At 37.8% G+C, this 16,009-nt stretch overlaps 2 protein-coding genes across 4 annotated transcripts in view; one reads left to right on the top strand and one right to left on the bottom strand.

Moving 5' to 3' along the window:
- The window catches only part of CMTM6 (CKLF like MARVEL transmembrane domain containing 6), a 21,691-nt gene extending 13,495 nt beyond the window's left edge, over window positions 1–8,196 (top strand). For both annotated transcript variants that reach the window (XM_032268573.1, XM_032268566.1), the window contains 2 exons: window positions 3,682–3,780; window positions 7,339–8,196. In XM_032268573.1, the coding sequence (XP_032124464.1) occupies window positions 3,682–3,780; window positions 7,339–7,476 (237 nt within the window). In that variant the 3' untranslated portion in view covers window positions 7,477–8,196. The remainder of the gene's footprint in view (window positions 1–3,681; window positions 3,781–7,338) is intronic.
- The window catches only part of CMTM7 (CKLF like MARVEL transmembrane domain containing 7), a 95,819-nt gene that overhangs the window by 2,835 nt on the left and 76,975 nt on the right, over window positions 1–16,009 (bottom strand). The gene's annotated exons all lie outside the window — the stretch shown is intronic.

Genomic DNA, 16,009 nt, shown 5'->3' with positions numbered 1-16,009 from the left:
AAAAAAAAAAAAAAAAAAAAAAAACTTAAAGCTTCGGTGATTGGGGAAAATATAACAACATGTAATTCTTCCTATATTTCGCTTTAAAGTTATTGTGAAAAGTTGTCTATAAGTGAATTAAGAATGCATTTGTTGAATTTATGCATAAATTTTATAAAAACAAAAACTACTTGAGAGTCTTTTATATTTTACAAAATTAGAAATGCTTAACTTTTTAAAGACTTTGTTTGCTGACCCTATAAGGTTTTCTTGTTTTGTTTTGTTTTTGAGATGACGTCTCACTTTGTTGCCCAGGCTGGAGTGCAATGGTGTGATCTCGGCTCACTGCAGCCTCTGCCTCCCAGGCTTAAGCAATCCTCCCACCTCAGCCTCCCCAGTAGCTAGGACTATAGGTGTGTACCACCATGCCTGGCTACATTTTTTGTAGAGATGGGGTTTTGCCTTGTTGCCTAGGCTGGTCTCAAACTTCTGGATGCAAGTGATCCACCCACCTTGGCCTCCCAAAAGTGCTGGGATTACAAGCATGAGCTACTGTGCCTGGCCCTGACCCTTCTGAGTAGCTGGGTAGTAGCTGTGACTACAGGTGTGTGCAACCATGCCCAGCTAACTTTTTTGATTTTTAGTAGGGTTGAGATCTTGCTATGTTGCCTAAGCTGGTCTTGAACTCCTGGGCTCAAGCACTCCTCCCGCCTTGGCCTTCCAAAGTACTGGGCTTACAAGTGTGAACCCATGCCTGGCCTGATTTTGACCTCTTACAAATAAGAGATAACAGTATAAAAACAAACCAGTAAGATTCTATTATTTTAAATTAATAAGAAGCAAGCATTAATTATATATTGATTATACACCTAAGAAAGTTACTTTTTTCTGTATAACCTTTTGTACCTCTTGAATTTTGTGCTATAGGAACCTATTACCTTTTTATAAAAATATATTCTAAGTTAAAAAATAGGCTGGGGGTGGTGGCTCACACCTGTAATCCCAGCACTTTGGGAAGCTGAGGCAAGAGGAGCACTTGAGGCCAGGAGTTCAACATAGTGAGACCCCATCTGTACAGAAAATGTATAAAAATTGGCTGGGTGTGGCGATGCATGCCTGTAGTCCTAGCTACTCAGGAGGCTAAGACAGGAGGATCACTTGACCCAGGAGGTCAAGGCTGCTGTGAGTTATAATCACGCCATTGTACTCTACCCTAGTGACAGAGTGAGACCCTGTCTTTTAAAAAAAAAAAAAAAAAGTTTATACCAAACAGTTAAAATTAACTTTGAAAAATAAGTAGAGTCTGAACCAAATCTATCAAGCATTTGATGAGCACTTACACACAGTTCTTGGTATAGTCAATATGTGACCATTCCGTCATCTTGGCTAGTAATACAGGTAGCTGCTGTCAGCATGTATGTACTATATGCCAGTTACTTTATGTGCTGTGTTTTAGAATCCTCACACCTTATGCTCCATTTCTCTTTAGGAAACTTAGGTTCGGAGTTGTTAAGGAACTTGCCCAAAGTTAACACAGCTAGGATGAAAAATAAACTGGGTTTGAACTCAAGGCAAGCCCTTACACTCTGTGACCTAGGCAGAATCCTTTTTTTAAAAAAAAAAATTTTTTATTTTACTTTACGTTCTAGGATACATGTGCAGAATAGCAGGTCTGTTACATAGGTATACATGTGCCATGGTGGCTTGCTGCACCTATCAACCTGTCACGTAGGTTTTAAGCCCCACATGCATCAGGTATTTGTCCTATTGCTCTCCCTCCCCTTGACCCCCACCCCCTCCGATGTGTGATGTTCCCCTCCCTGTGTCCATGTGTTCTTATTGTTCAACTCCCACTTATGAGTGAGAACATGTGGTGTTTGGTTTTCTGTTCCTGAATCCTATTAGAATTCTATTAGGGCGGAATCCTATTAGAACCAATGCCCTACCAACTTGAGGTGCTGTCATGACTAATGCCATTACTATAGGAATCTCTATGACAATAATGACAGAACTCATTTGTTTTATGGAATATATATTAAGAGGATACAGATAATCCTTAGAATTTTTGTTAATTTGTAGTCTTTGAAAAGTTTTCCTTTTTATAGATGAATATGCCATAAGATTTGGACAAGGGAAAGGTTCTCAAGTACCTGAGCTGGTTGATTTATAGTTTGAATGTGTAAAAAAAAAAAATATATATATATATATATATATAGATATAAAACCATTCCAAATTATGGCTGGAAACATTTATATTTTAAAAATTAAAGATTGGGAGGCCGGGCGCGGTGGCTCGAGCCTGTAATCCCAGCTACTCAGGAGGCTGAGGCAGGAGAATTGCCTGAACCCAGGAGGCGGAGGTTGCGGTGAGCCGAGATGGCGCCATTGCACTCCAGCCTGGGTAACAAGAGCGAAACTCCGTCTCAAAAAAAAAAAAAAAAAAAAAAAAAAAAATATTAAAGATTGAAATCATTTTGTCATTTCTTATTTCAATAGTGAAACAATATCACTAACCCTAAAAATATTTTTAGAAGTGTTTAGTTTTTATTTTAATGCTGCTTCTGTAGTGTTTAAAGCACACTGATCATTTTGATAAGAAACAGTGTATAATATTGTCCAGTTTAGTATCATTTTGACAAGAAACAACATTATAATAATTACCAGTTTAGTATAATGGTGTAACCTAAAAAAAAGTAAAACATTTATTATATCAAACTTGAGCATTTAAAAAGTCATTTTAGAGTAAATACTGGTATAAAAATACAGAAAAAAAAGAAAAATCAGTTATTTCATTTTAAAATTTGTATTATTTTGCTGCATTCCTTTCAAGTCGTTTGTTTCCATTCATAGATGATTTTTAAAATTTAAAATATTTGTAATCACAGAACATATATTGTACTTTTTACCTAATATCATAAGGATTTTTTTTTTTTTTTTTTTTTTTTTTTTTTTTTTTTTTTTTGGAGATAGTCTCACCCTGTTGCTCAGGCTAGAGTGCAATGGTGCCAATCAGTAGATAAACTCATCATATAAGCTCACTAGGGATTACCGTCTTGGAACTGTTGATGGCAATATGTTATTCCAGAAAGCTTAAGTGTCTAAAAAACATACAGTTGGCATACTTCTATTTGATAATGGGTGGTTTTTAAAATTCTCTCTTTTCAAAAGTGCTTTCAAAGCATTGGAGAACTCTCAGAAATGTCATCCTACCTTAAAATACTTTGAAAGGAAAGAAAAATGCTTTTTTGCTGGAAATAAGATGGAACTGTAATAAATGCTTTGGCTTGGATAATTTTAATATGTCCCAGAGAAAAAGGGGACACACACACACTTGTACACATACACACACATGAGGTCTTTTCAGGGACTTTTTTTTTTGGAGACTGGATAACAAAAAAAGTCCCAATTAGCTGGGACTGCAGGCTCATGCCACCTATCCTCCACAGGAGACTGTTGTTACTAAAAGATTATCTTGTAATGTGCTCTTTCAATATGCTCAGCCCAGTGTGGGTACTGTTTTTTTTACAGGGTATTTATTGAATGCTAGGCTTATTGAAAAGTTAGAAGTTTGGGTATGTAAGTTTGGGTTGTATCAAGGAAAAAAAGTAAGTAACCACAGCTTTTTAAAGTTAAAAATGAAAAAGTTTGTTTCCACGAATCTAACTATATTGTATTCCTTTTGTGTTTTATGTTTATGCATAGGATTTTTATATTGCTTTGGGAACAGGATTTGTGTTTTTGTTGGCATCCATCATTTTTGTTTCCACACATGACAGGACTTCAGCTGAAATTGCTGCAATTGTAAGTACCTTGTATTTTTAACATTGCTTATTTTTGTTTCCTTATAAATACGGAATTTGGAGAGTACTTGACAAGTTATACCGTATGTTAGAGTTGTTTTTCTTTTAACTTATTTTTTAGTGTAATTTTGAATAGAAGACCTAAAAGCAAATCAGTATGATAGCCTTTAAAACCTAGAGCCTATAGGATTTGGCTGAATTTTGTTTAAAAAAAATCCATTTATTCCACATAAGAATGTGTTATTGCTAATGGAAGTGGTAAAATTGACTTTATTATCTTATATTTCTCCACTTTCAGTTCAATAAATGCACACTTACTTGCCAGGTGCTATTCTAGGTATGGAGAATATATGGGAGAAATGATTCAGAGGTTCAGCCCAGAAAAGGAGGTAGAAAAGTAAAATTTTAATGGAGTTTGTTAAATGAACCAAGCAGTTGTTTAAGACTGGGTGCTGTGGCTCAGGCTTGTAATCCCAGCACTTTGGGAAGCCAAGGTGAGAGAATCACTTGTAGCCAGGTGTTCAAGACCAGCCTGGGCAAGCAGCGTAATGAGACCTCATCTCTACAAGAAGAAGAAAAAAAAGGTGGTCTAAGTAGCAGTTTTCAGTGGGTTATACATATCCTTAAAGGTTCATCAGGACTTTTCAAGGACTACTAGGCAGAGATAGTTTTTTTTTTTTTTTTTTTTTTCTTTTTTTCTTTTTAATTACTGAAGAGGTTCATATAGAGCAGAGATAGTTTTTAAGGAAATCTTTTTCCAGCTTTTTAACCTCCATATGTAATCTTTCTTAAAACTAGTATGTCTGAGAATTCATCTCTGGTGAAGGAGTCTTGCCAGCTCTTTTCTACCTTCCCATTCATAGTCGCCACCCACCTTGCCCCCTCAGAAAGAAGCAAAATTGCTTGTCCTGAATCTTGTTTCATTAGTTCCTTCTTGTACTACGATATAGAAATACCTGAGACTGCATAACTTATAAAGAAAAGAGGTTTAATTGCCTCATGGTTCTGCTGGTTCTATAGGCAGCATAGCTGGGGAGGCCTCAGAAAACTTAGCATCATGGCGGAAGGGGAGGTGGAAGCAGGCACATCTTACATGGCCAGAGCAGGAGGAAGAGAGAGAGAGAGTGGGGAGGTGCCACACACTTAAACAAGCAGATCTTGTGATAACTCACTATTACAAGAACAGCACCAAAAGGGAAATCTGCCCCCATGATCCTATCACTTCCAACCAGGCCCCACCCCAACATTGGGGATTCCAATTTGACATGAGATTTGGGTGGGGACGTAGACCCAAACCATACACATTACTATGGTGGATTTCCCTGAGTTGTAAAACAAAACAACCCTTTGAGTGCAACAAAAAGACAGTTGAAAATAAAGATCCAATTTTTATCTGAAATTCTTGTGGCCAGAATTTTTTTTATAGAATTCAGAATATTCTGGATTTTAGAAAGGTAATGCTGTGCATTTCCCAATTACACACCAACATTTGAGGGCCTGGGACAGTACCCTGTAATCTAACATTGGTATATCTGAAGTAAAACATAATAATATTTATAGTAAAAGAGATAAGTAAAGACTGTAAGTAGTCTTCGTGTCAATTTTGAGCCAAGTGAATCATGAAAACCTTCAGTTAATGTAGCTCTTTGGGTTTCGGAATTGTAAATCAAGGATCATGACTTTGGACTGGTACCAGTGCTGTGACCTTGAATGACTAACAGCTGGGTAACGAATCATGCAGGTCAGCGGTTTCTAGTTAGTACTTTGTTTTTAACAAAATTGAGATTGTAATTCATAGAGTTGTCAGCTAATACATCATTAAAACTGCTTTTTATGATAGAAAACTCAAAAGGAGTTCGGAGAATTGCATGGCTATGTTTACCTGTTCATGCTGGAAAGTTAGCACTTACATGTGTAAAAACAAAACATAGAAATAAAGTTAACGCTGAACCTTGATTCATTCTAGCAACAAGCAATATTTATTCATGGGTATATGAACCAATAGAAGAGAAAAATAAAAGTTTTAATAGGGCTTTATGGTTAATTGCAGTTTAGAAATATTTTTGTTGCAGAGGAGTATGAGATGGTGATCAATAAAATAATGAGTATAAAGATACATTACTATAACATTCTGTGGGGAAAGTGAAATGAAGTTGATGAAAAATTGAGTTCTGGGAAAAAATTTACAACTATATTAAGAAATTTGTATTTTAATTAGATGATGTATTATACTGTCCCAGTATTTAGATTTCATTGGATATATTTAATATTGGTAGTTTAAAAAGTCAATATTTATAATATGCTGGAAATTACCTTTTGTAACCATTTAAATTATGAAAAGTTTAATAGACTTAAATGAGTGAGGAAGTCTTTTTTTGTTTTTTTAAATTTAGAAGTGTGTGAACAAAAGAGCTAGAAGATCACTTGTCTGGATTATATCGTATAGAGGGCCTTGTATGGACTGGAGCTCTCTGAGGTGGTTAGAGACAGCTTCAAGGACAAGGGTGACATTTGGTCTGAGTTTGATGGTTGAGAAGGTTGCCAGGAAAATAAGGGGATAAATGCCATCAAGTCAAAAATAAAGATTGCAGAGAGAAAAAGACTTGGCTTTTGTGGCAGGGGATGGGAGGGTAGGAGGCGTTGGTAATTCAATTTAGGGTGGATTTGTTGGAGATATCTGGGGGAATTAATGAATTTGGAGCTCAGTTTACTCTGTGTCAAAATGAGGTGGAATGCGTATTCTTTAGAGTGGGGAGGAGAGGACAGGAGACTGTAACAGACGTGGCAAGAATGTTACTAATAAAAATCGTGGAGATAGGGAGTGTTAGATTTGGAAGAGACTTTAGTCATCAGATCTGCATCAATTTTCTCTTTTTTACAGAGAACTTATTTGGCCCCCATATCCTTAAGGGTTTTGCTAGTGGAGAAGCTAAATTTGAAGCAGTTACGTGGTCTTCTGTCTCTTGATAGAATTCTCAGAATGTTTGATCATATGTTAGAACAATTGAGGAAGTGATTTAAGGAAGAGGAAGTGGGTGGTGGCGTCATGTCACTGTGTCATTGCAGTATGACAACTGGAACGTATATTATTTAAGTAATTTAAACTAAAAGTATCTTCAAAATGGAATTTTTGTTTTGATATTAATAACTTTTTATTTTCACTTAGGCTCAGTTGCCTAGTCACATACTTTCCTTATCACATCTGTGGATCAGTCTAACCATGCAAATATTCTTGTGTTTTGTATCATTTTATAGAATTTAATGTTCATCTGTTAACCTTAGTTTCTTATGTTAGCACTCCACATATAAACATGCATTCATAAGGCAGGACATTAGTATTTTGTGGGACTTTGACTAATAGCCATTTTTCTGGAAATTTTATAACTTCTTTCCATTTATTGATGACTTAAATTTTTTAAAAAAACCATTAAAGAGTAGTTGTGTTTAAGATAAAATTTATGAACATCTTGCTTACATGAAACACTCTCCAAGCCAAGTAGGAAATGGGAGATTATATTCCAAAATTTCTCATATAACCTTTCTTCATTTTCTTGCTCAGGTATTTGGATTTATAGCAAGTTTTATGTTCCTACTTGACTTTCTCACTATGTTCATTGAAAAACTACGGGAGTCCCGGCTGAGAAAACCTGAAAATACCACTAGGGCTGAAGCCCTCACTGAACCACTTAATGCTTAAAGATTCTGGGGAGCAGATGTTATCTAAGGTAGTGACGCTGCATTGTGGTGCCTGAGCCCTGGAAGAAACTCTTGTAGAATTTGTGTAATTGTTTAAACCACGTCTTTTGGAGAGCAAAGGGAAGATCAAGAAGGCAGTTTTATCAGTATTGTGTCAGTCACCACAAATCAGGTCAGAGAAGCAAAAAAAAAAATGTTTTTAATAATGATCGAAACTATCTCAAATGGAGATTTTGGTGGGAGGAGGGGAGGACGATGGTTTCTTTAAATCGCACAGCTTGACGGTTGATAAATGATTCTGTCATTCTGTTATAGGTCATTCTTTTACTAGGCTTAGCTTCCAAATTATGCTTTATAGCTGTATAAACATGATTATATTAATCTATTTAGAAATTGTTTTATTTTAAAATTAATTTGCTTAGCTGCTTAGATTATGTTCTGTTAATGAAAATTTAACATAGTTAAGAAACCAATATTTAAAATGTTGGTCTAGGTTTCTTAACATATAATATCAGACTTTACTGTATTTCACTCAGCCTTAAATATTACAGTACTTTTGGATAACTGCTATTAATTCTTTCTGAGACTTTTGTATAGCCTATAAAGTGTATGGGAGATGTTGGTATTTTATGTGTTTAAAAGCAACAATATCAGCAACTTCATGTTTATACTGCACCTTGGTCATTGATGTCAAGTAAAAAAGAGATTGTTTTATAGCATAAAAAAATGGAAGAGGCTGGGCACAGTGGCTCATGCCTGTAATCCCAGCATTTTGTGAGGCCGAGGTGGGGGATTACCAGAGGTCAGGAGTTCAAGACCAGCCTGGCCAACATGGTGAAACCCTGTCTCGACTGAAAATATAAAAAATTAGCCAGGCGTCATGGCACAGGCTTTGTAATCCCAGCTACTTAGGAGGCTGAGGCAGGAGAATTGCTTGAGCTCAGATGTAGGTTGCAGTGAGCCGAGATCGTGCCACTACACTCCAGCCTGGCCGACAGAGCAAGACTCTGTCTCAAAAAACAAAAAACAAAAAAAACTGATACCACACTTAAGGACCAAAGATAAGAAAGACTTTTTTCACAAGAAAGTGAAAGTAATTATAAAAATGGCTGGGCTCAGTGGCTCATGTGTGTAATCGTAGCACTTGGGAGGTCGAGGCTGGTGGATCACCTAAGGTCGGGAGTTTGAGACCAGCCTGACCAATATAGAGAAACCCCATTTCTACTGAAAACACAAAATTAGCCAGCTGTGGTGGTGCATGCCTGTAATCCCAGCTACTCGGGAGGCTGAGGCAGGAGAATCGCTTGAACCCAGGAGGCAGAGGTTGTGGTGAGCTGGGATTGCACCATTGTACTCCAGCCTGGGCAGCAAGAGCAAAACTCACATCTCAAAAAGAAATGAAAACAAGCTTTGACCACTTACCAAGTATCTGGAGAGATGAGTTCATACTATGATTTAGAAAGTGGTTCAGTTCCCCCCTTGACATATATATATATATATATATATATTTTTTTTTTTTTTTTTTTTTAAACTAAGGTTAATACAGCTCTGTAGGTCTTCTTAGTGTCTTCTTTGAAGCCCGCCTGTTTTTCTGGGACCCCAGCCTTTGGTTTTTCATCTATTTGAGATGCCTCTTTTCTCTCTCCTTATCAGACAGAAATGGAGCCCTGTGCTGCTTCATCATTTAGCCGAGGTTGACCTCTGGCTCTGACGCTTACTTGTTGTCAGTTGTCTTTAGGTGGTCCTGAATCTTGAGCCCTTTTAATTGTGAATATCGTGTAGCAGGATCTTTAGAGTCCTTGTTTTTACATAGGCATTGCTCTAGTTTGTTTTTGGCAGGGAACATCTTAAGAAAGTAAATAGCTAGGGAATCCTGCCCAGACTAATACTGTTGGTGGCGTAAGGAAGAATCAAACCATTCTTAAGTGATAACTTCATAATCAGAATTGTCTGTTGGCTGTCACAGATAGGCAGGGCACTTGGGATACGACCTTTCTGTCCAGGTGGTTCACAGACTACACCTGTCTTATCCTCCTCGGAGAGTTTTGACCCAAGACTCTAGTGTTAAGATAAGCCCATATATCAGGTCCTTCCGCACTTTGGTGGAGGTCTCCCAGGGTAGGTTTCCTATTTGAAACAGTGGAATCATGTTTCTAGTGCTAAAGTTTAATGACCTCATTCTTTTTTTTTTTTTTTTTTCTCATCTGCCATTTGTGTGTCATAGATGGGTTTTAGCTGCATGAATGTGGCTAATGTGGTTCTCAGAAATTGGTCAGTATGGCCCAACATAGCTTCTGCTCTGTCCTACTGACTCAATACCTTTAGGATTTGTATCCGAGTTTGGATGCTAATTAGTGGTGATGTCACCACTACTTAATTGGGAGATAATGAAACCAATCATGGATGCTGTTTTTAAGAGGATCTTGCTGGATCTTGGGTCTAAGAATAAGGACCAATTCAGAAAACTAGTTTGTGGTAGGTAGACTAGAGTTTCACATCAAATTGTACCATTGTGATTTTTAATGTCATCTAGACCTATCTAAAATTCAGAGCATATCATCTGGACTACCTCACTGTTGCCACCCATGCATTGGGCTTATTCAAGATTGACAGATACATTCTCAGCTGGCCTATTATAAAACATGTTGTCATTGAGCTTAAGCTCTGCTTGTTCCGAGGTTTCACCCCCATTTGTTTCATTGGTGCAAAGTGGCTCTCTTAGTTCTTTCTTTTTCAGAAAGATAATATATTCACTGGTATTTTTGGTCACTCTTAGACCCTTCCTTCACATTGTTTTTTTATGAGACCCTTGTAGAAGGAAAAAGGAGTAAAAAGACCATTGTAGTAAATAAGTTCAAGGTGAACTTGGGACCAGAAACCACTGTTGTGTACAGAAAATGGCAAACTCCATAAAATCAAATTTAAAATCATTTTAAAATTAACAGTTATGGTAAATTTATATTTTATACAGATAGATTGCTTAGAATGGTTCTGAAGACTTATAAGAGAAATGCACTTACAGTACAAAAATTTTATAATTACTTAAATTATGTTTGTTTGGGGGCTGGGAAATGTATTTTTACATTGTTTGTAGCCAATCATTTTTTTTTTTTAATCTCTCTCAATGTCAAATTTTATAGTCTTTTAAAATAAATCAATTTAATTAAAATGTTCATATTTTTGTAATTGTTTATTACGGATGTGTGCTGTTTGAATGAAAAGCTGTCTCTGTAGTTGTGGGAGTTGGCTCGACAGCTTGCTGAGTGCCTATGTAGAATACTGGATTTTGGATCTATCTAGGATAGGAAAGAAACAAAGCCATTTCCTAACCATGAGCTGTCCCTCTTATTGGAAAGTTAGAATACATATTTAAACAACATTTTTAGGGAACCACATAGGAAGACTGACACATGCCTTTAAATACTTCCAAAAAAGCAACTCAGACTCTCTGTCACATTTCTAGATGTGGCTAACAATGCCGAAAACAAAATAGGCACATTCTCTTAGAAACTGTTCAATGATTGGGAAAGTGTGAAGCAAAACTAGAGTGGTTCTGGTAAAACTACAGCTATTTGTGTAGTTTGCGAAATTCCTGCCTCCACCCTATATGAGAATAACAGGGTCTTTATAGTCATCAAGAACCCACTGGAATTTGTACATTCTTCAGAGTTGGGTGTTTTGTTTTGATAAAGAGCATTGTATCAATATGCGATAAGCTGCAAGGAGCAGAAAACCTAATTAAATATGTCTTAAACAGTAAGACAGACTTATTTCACAAGACTTCTGGGCACGGCAATTCTACACTAGTAAATTCAGTGGCTAAATTGCTGTTCTACAAGTACGGTGATGTGTATCATAGAAATTGATATTATAAAGGGGGAGGCCAGGTGCAGTGGCTCATGCCTGTTTGAACTTGAGTTCAAACTCCATCTCAAAAATAAAAAATAAAGTGGGAGAAGTATTGTCTTTTCCCCAACATTTTTATATTTTGCTACTTTTTAAAATTTTTGAAAAATTTTTTTTTTGGAGACGAGTCTCACTTCAGGCTAGAGTGCAGTGGTGCGATCTCGGCTCACTGCAGTCTCTGCCTCCTGGGTTCAAGCAATTGTCCTGCCTCAGCCTCCACAGTAGCTGGGATTACAGGTGCACACCACTACGCCTGGCTAATGTTTTTGTATCTTTAGTAGAGATGGGGTTTCACCATGTCGGCCAGGCTGGTCTCGAACTCCTGACCTCAGGTGATCTGCCCGCCTCAGCCTCCCAAAGTGCTGGGATTACAGGCATGAACCACCGTGCTCAGCCTGAAGTATTTCAAGCACTGGAAGCACAGAAGATAACACCTGCTGTAGACTCTACTAACCTTTAATAGATAGAACATTTTGCTATATTTGCTTCAAGGTTGTAACTCTGGTTCATTCATTTTAAATGCTGTTTGGTATTTCATTGTATGAATATGTCACAATTTACTTACTCTCCTACTGATAGGAAAAATTCTGACAGCATTTTCAGCTTTTGACCATCTTAATGTTACAGTCAACGAATGTATTTGAACGTCTCTTGTGTACATGTGAGAGTTTACATGTTGGATAAGTACTTAGAAGTTAAGTTGTTGGGTGGGTCAGAAGGTACGTTATGATTTCAGCATGGCTAAATATTTCCAAATCGCTCTCCAAAGGGTAGACCCAGCTTAAACTTCCCTCAGCAGTGAGTGAGGGTGCTTGTTTCCCCGTTTTTGTCCTGCACTTAATGTTAGTTCAACTTAACAGTTTTGCTCGTCGGGCACTGAAATGGTGCCTCTTTTTGTTTTTTGGGGTTTTTTTTTTGGTATTTTTCCTGTTGCTGGTGAACCTGATGGTCTTTTAACTTGTTTATTGACCTTTATTTCACAGAAATAGAAGAAACAATCTCAAAATTCGTATGGAAATGCAAAAGACCCTGGATTGCCAAAGCATTCTTAAGGAAAAAGAACAGACCTGAAATTAGCTAGGCACGGTGGCCTGCACCTGTGCTCCCACCTACTCAGGAGGCTAAAGTGGGAGGATCGCTAGAGCCCAGGAGTTTGAGGCTGAAATGAGCTGTGATTGTGCCACTGCACTCCAGAGTAGGGGACACAATGAGACCCCATCTTTTAAAAAAAGCCACAGTTTTGAAATTGCAGTATCAGAAATTAAGATTTGATCAAGTCTGTGTTATTAGCATAGGTATTAAAAAAATAGCCCAAGGCCAGGCGCTATGGCTCACACCTGTAATCCCAGCACTTTGGGAGGCCAAGGCAGGCAGATCACCTGAGGTCAGGAGTTCAGGACCAGCCTGACCAATATGGAGAAACCCCGTCTCTACTAAAAATACAAAATTAGCCGGGCATGATGGCACATGCCTGTAATCCTAGCTACGTGGGAGGCTGGGGCAGGAGGATCCCTTGAACCCGGGAGGCAGAGGTTGCCCGTGAGCTGAGATCGCACCATTGCAGTGTAGCCTGGGTAACAAGAGCAAAACTCCATCTAAAAAAAGCCCAAGAAAGCCAGCAACAGACCTATCCATATATACCTACTTAAACAGAAGCAACATTGTCAGAGAAGGGGCCGCCCATTGAAACAATAAACTAGATGGTGTGAGGCATTCACACAATACACCAAAACCAAGGTAGAATCAAGTACTAAATATAAGATGTAAACCTTTAAACATTTTAGAAAGTATAGAATATTCCTTATTATAATTGACACATAATTCTACATATTTATGGGGTACAGTGTGATGTTTCAATATATGTGTACAAATCAAATCGGGGTTTATTTCCATCACTTTAAACACGTATTATTTCTTAGTGGTGATAACATTAAAAGTCTTCTAGCTATCTTGATATATACACTACATTGTTGTGTTTTGAGACAGGGTTGCTTTGTCGCCCAGGCTGGAGCACAGTGTGGCTTTGACCTCCTGGGCTCAAGTGATCCTCCCACCTCAGCCCCCTGAGTAGCTAATTTTTGTAGTTTTTGTAGAGTCTAGTGTTGCTGTATTGCCCCAGCTGGTCTTGAACTGCTGGGCTCAAGCAATCCTCCCAAAATGTTGTAATTAGAAGGGTGAGTCACCACCTACGTTCATTTCCATAGAACACCAGAACTTATTTACTTACTTTCTTCCTGTCTAACTGTAACTTTGTATCCATTGACTAACCTCTCCCAGTCTCCTGCCCTAGCCCCCAAACTGATTACCCTCCCCAGATTCCAGTAACCATTCTATTTTCTAATTCTATGAAATTAACTTTTTTAGATTCCACAGATGAATGAGATCATGTAGTTGTCTTTCTGTACCTGGCTTATTTCGTGTAACATAATGTCTTCCAGGTTCATCTGTGTTGCTGCAAAAAAAAACAGGCTTTCATTGTTTATGATTGAACAGTATTTCATTGTGTATATATACACACATGCGACATTTGCTTTATTCACCTGTAGATGGACATTTAGGTTGATTTTTTATCTTGGCTATTGTGAATAGCACTGCAATAAATAAGGGAGTGCAGATAGCTCTTCGACACACTGATTTCACTATGATTGAATGTATTGCCAGTAATGAGGCTGCTGGATCATACGGTAATTCTGTTTTTAGTTTTTTCAGTAAACTCCATACCGTTTTTCATAATGGCCGTACTAATTTACATTCCCACCCACAGTGCATAAGAGTTTCCCTTTCTCTACATCCTTGTCAACGTGTGTATGTGTCTGTGTGTGTGTGTGTGTGTGTGTGTGTGTGTGTGTGTGTGTGTTGAGATGGAATCTTGCTCTGTCGCCAGCCTGGAGTGCAGTGGTGCTATCTTGGCTCACTGCAACCTCCACCTCCCAGGTTCAAGCAACTTTCCCGTCTCAGCCTCCTGAGTAGCTGGGACTACAGGCTTATGTCACCATATCCGGCTATTTTTTGTATTTTTAGTAGAGACGGGGTTTCACCATGTTGGTCAGGATGGTCTCAATCTCCTGACCTCATGATTTACCCGCCTCGGTCCCCCAAACTGCTGGGATTATAGGCATGAGCCACTGTGCCCGGCCTTGCTATTTCTTTTAAATAGTCACCAATGAGATCATAATTCATTGTGGTTTTGATTTGCATTTCTCTGATGACTGGTGATATTGAACATTTTTTCATCTGTTGGCCAGTTGTATGTCTTTTTTGAGAAATGTCTAGGTGTTCTGGGCATTAGTGTTTTTTGTTAGTTCTTTTTTTTTTTGGCTGTTGAACTGTTTGAGTTCCTTGTATATTCTAAATATTAACATCTTGTCAGATGGATAGTTTGCAAATACTTTTCTCCCATTCTGTAGATTGTCTCTTCACTCTATTGATTGTTTCCTTTGCTGGGCCACAGCTTTTTGGTTTAAGGTAGTCCCATCTGTCTATTTTTGCTTTCATTGCCAGTGCTTTTGAGGTCTTATTCAAAAAATCGTTGCCCAGTCCAACCATGAAAGTGGTTTCATGAAGCATTTCCCCTGTTGTTATAGTTTCACAGTTCCAGATCTTTTAAGTCTATAATCCATTTGAGTTGATTTTCATATACAGTGAGAGAGAGTGGTCTATTTTATTCTTCTGCACGGGAATATCCAGTTTTCCCAGCACTGTGTTTATTCATTTCCCAAGTTATCATTAACCAGCACCATTTATTGAAGAGATTATCTTTTCCAACATGTGTTCTTGGTACCTTTCTCAAATACCAGTTGGTGGTAACTGCATGGATTTATTTCTGGGTTCTCTGTTCTATTTCCTTGGTCTGTGTACCAACCTCCAAATTTGTCTTGTCTTTTCTTCCCTCCCTCCCTCTATTCCTTTCTTCCTCTCTCCCTCCCTCCCCTCCGTCTCAACAGGGTCTTGCTCTGTTGCCCACACTGGAGGGCAGTGGTGCAGTCTAGCTCACTGCATCACGGCGGGCTTGAACTCCTGGGCTCAAGTGACCCTCTCACCTCAGTCTCCCGAGTAGCTGGGACTACCGGTACATACCACCATACCTGGCTACCTTTTAAAAAATTTTTGTAGAGATAGACCTCGCCTGTCTCTTGCTTTTTTCTTGGAATTGCATTGAATTTGAAGATTAATTTTGGGGAAAAATGGCATCTTACTAGTTGAACTTCACATTCGTGAACATAGAATCTCTATTGATTTGGGTCTTTTATTGTTCCTCAGTAATTTTTTTTTTTTTCTTCATAAAGGTCTTACATATCTTTAGTCAGATTTATTCTAGATACTTTATTTTTATAGTTACCCAGGATGGGATATTTATAAGAAATTACGTATTCTCATTAGCAAGTTACATATTCTGATATACATACTAGCATATTACTAGAAGTAACAGAAGATATCAGCAAGTTTGCTGAATATGAGATCAATAATCTAAAATTAATTGCATTCCTAATACTCTGCATACCTTTACTAGTTTGTCTATGGATTTCTGTCAGATAACTCACATTCTGGATTTATCAGTTTTTCTGTTATGGTATTTAACTTATTCCTTTATTTTCAATATTTCCTGTAAACTGAATGATAGCCCTGAA

The sequence above is a fragment of the Sapajus apella genome, unplaced genomic scaffold, assembly GCF_009761245.1.
Source record: "Sapajus apella isolate SASKATOON/1434 unplaced genomic scaffold, GSC_monkey_1.0 scaffold4, whole genome shotgun sequence".
Classification (NCBI taxonomy): Eukaryota; Metazoa; Chordata; class Mammalia; order Primates; family Cebidae; genus Sapajus; species Sapajus apella.
The sequence above is the reverse complement of the archived record's forward strand: the minus strand, read 5'-3'. Positions and strand labels throughout refer to the sequence as shown.